Source organism: Papilio xuthus, unplaced genomic scaffold (genome assembly GCF_000836235.2).
Source record: "Papilio xuthus unplaced genomic scaffold, Pxut_1.1 DF829631.1, whole genome shotgun sequence".
In the NCBI taxonomy this organism is placed as follows: Eukaryota; Metazoa; Arthropoda; class Insecta; order Lepidoptera; family Papilionidae; genus Papilio; species Papilio xuthus.
The window spans coordinates 1-1,050 of NW_013529018.1; the positions used below are offsets into that span (position 1 = coordinate 1).

General features: G+C 43.4%; 1 protein-coding gene across 2 annotated transcripts; it reads left to right on the forward strand.

The window, feature by feature from the left end:
* The first annotated feature begins 7 nt into the window (after nt 1-7).
* Nucleotides 8-819, forward strand: LOC106116865 (uncharacterized). 2 transcript variants are annotated; one of them, XM_013310926.1, is made up of 2 exons: nt 8-135; nt 372-819. In XM_013310926.1, the coding sequence occupies exons 1-2, from the start codon at nt 10-12 to the stop codon at nt 603-605; spliced, it is 360 nt and encodes a 119-aa protein (XP_013166380.1). In that variant the 5' UTR covers nt 8-9; the 3' UTR covers nt 606-819. The 2 variants fall into 2 exon arrangements, with proteins under 2 accessions (XP_013166380.1, XP_013166372.1); XM_013310918.1 differs by having other exon boundaries at nt 369-815.
* Nucleotides 820-1,050: the final 231 nt, after the last annotated feature.

A 1,050-nucleotide genomic window follows, 5' to 3' on the forward strand; every position in this document is an offset into this window, starting at 1 on the left:
ACGAACCACATGGAGCTCGCATCACAGGAGGCGATGGGAGACTTTAGCAAACCGCCGTTGCGCGATTCCTCCGACACAGACAGCGACATCAGCTGGTATCCGAACGCCTTTCGCAACTCACCCTATTGCTTTCAGGTAAAATTGTGCTATTTAAGACTATTCCTATCCTTCTTGTAGACCTATTATTTATATACTTTCATTCGCATAACAAGTGCGTCATTATGAATATTTAATCCAACGGACAACTTCCTATGTGCATACACAAGATCAAGACTTTAGATCGATCGTAAATCATAGAAACCGAGACGGATAAACCTATAACCATAGTATGATAGTTTTAAGTATTGATTGGTATCAACGTGTGCCAGGAGTCAGCGGACATGGACATGTCTCGCGAGTACTACGAGCCGGGCGAGGGGGAGGTGGCGTTGCAGACGGGGCTGCAGTCGGGGCTACAGACAGGGCTCGAATGCGAGTGGGGTCGGCCGCGACTCGCAAACAACCTGTTCGTGGTGACGGAGGAGACCAGCAGCCAGCTCGCTATACAGGAGGTGAAGAGCGAGGCGGGCGACGACTGGGACTGCAACGACATGGCTTCCATGTGACCTTGCTCCATTATTGTTATGTATTTTACTCTCAAATAGTAAGCATTTTGATACTGTATTTGTATCTTTGAATAAAAACAATTATTTATTAATGTAATTTTCAATTGTAGTAGCATTTAGTTAGTAAAAAGCGGAACGACTGTTCAAAATGTAATTTGATAGTGTGAGGGATGCTGAAATGATGATAAATAACAGCCATTCCAGAAAAGAAGAACATTTTCTTCGATGGCTACAGGATATTGTGTTATAAAATATATGACGCAATAACGGTGACGTAAACTCGCGTGAGCGCCGTGTAGCACAAAGCGCTCAATATTCTTTGCACGTCTTTATGCAGCGCTTTAAAATATCCCAATACAAACATAATCTAAGTGAACCAACACAATCTCAAACACGTTTAAGCTTCATAGCGGCACCGCGTACTTCTAACTAGACTTGATAGAAT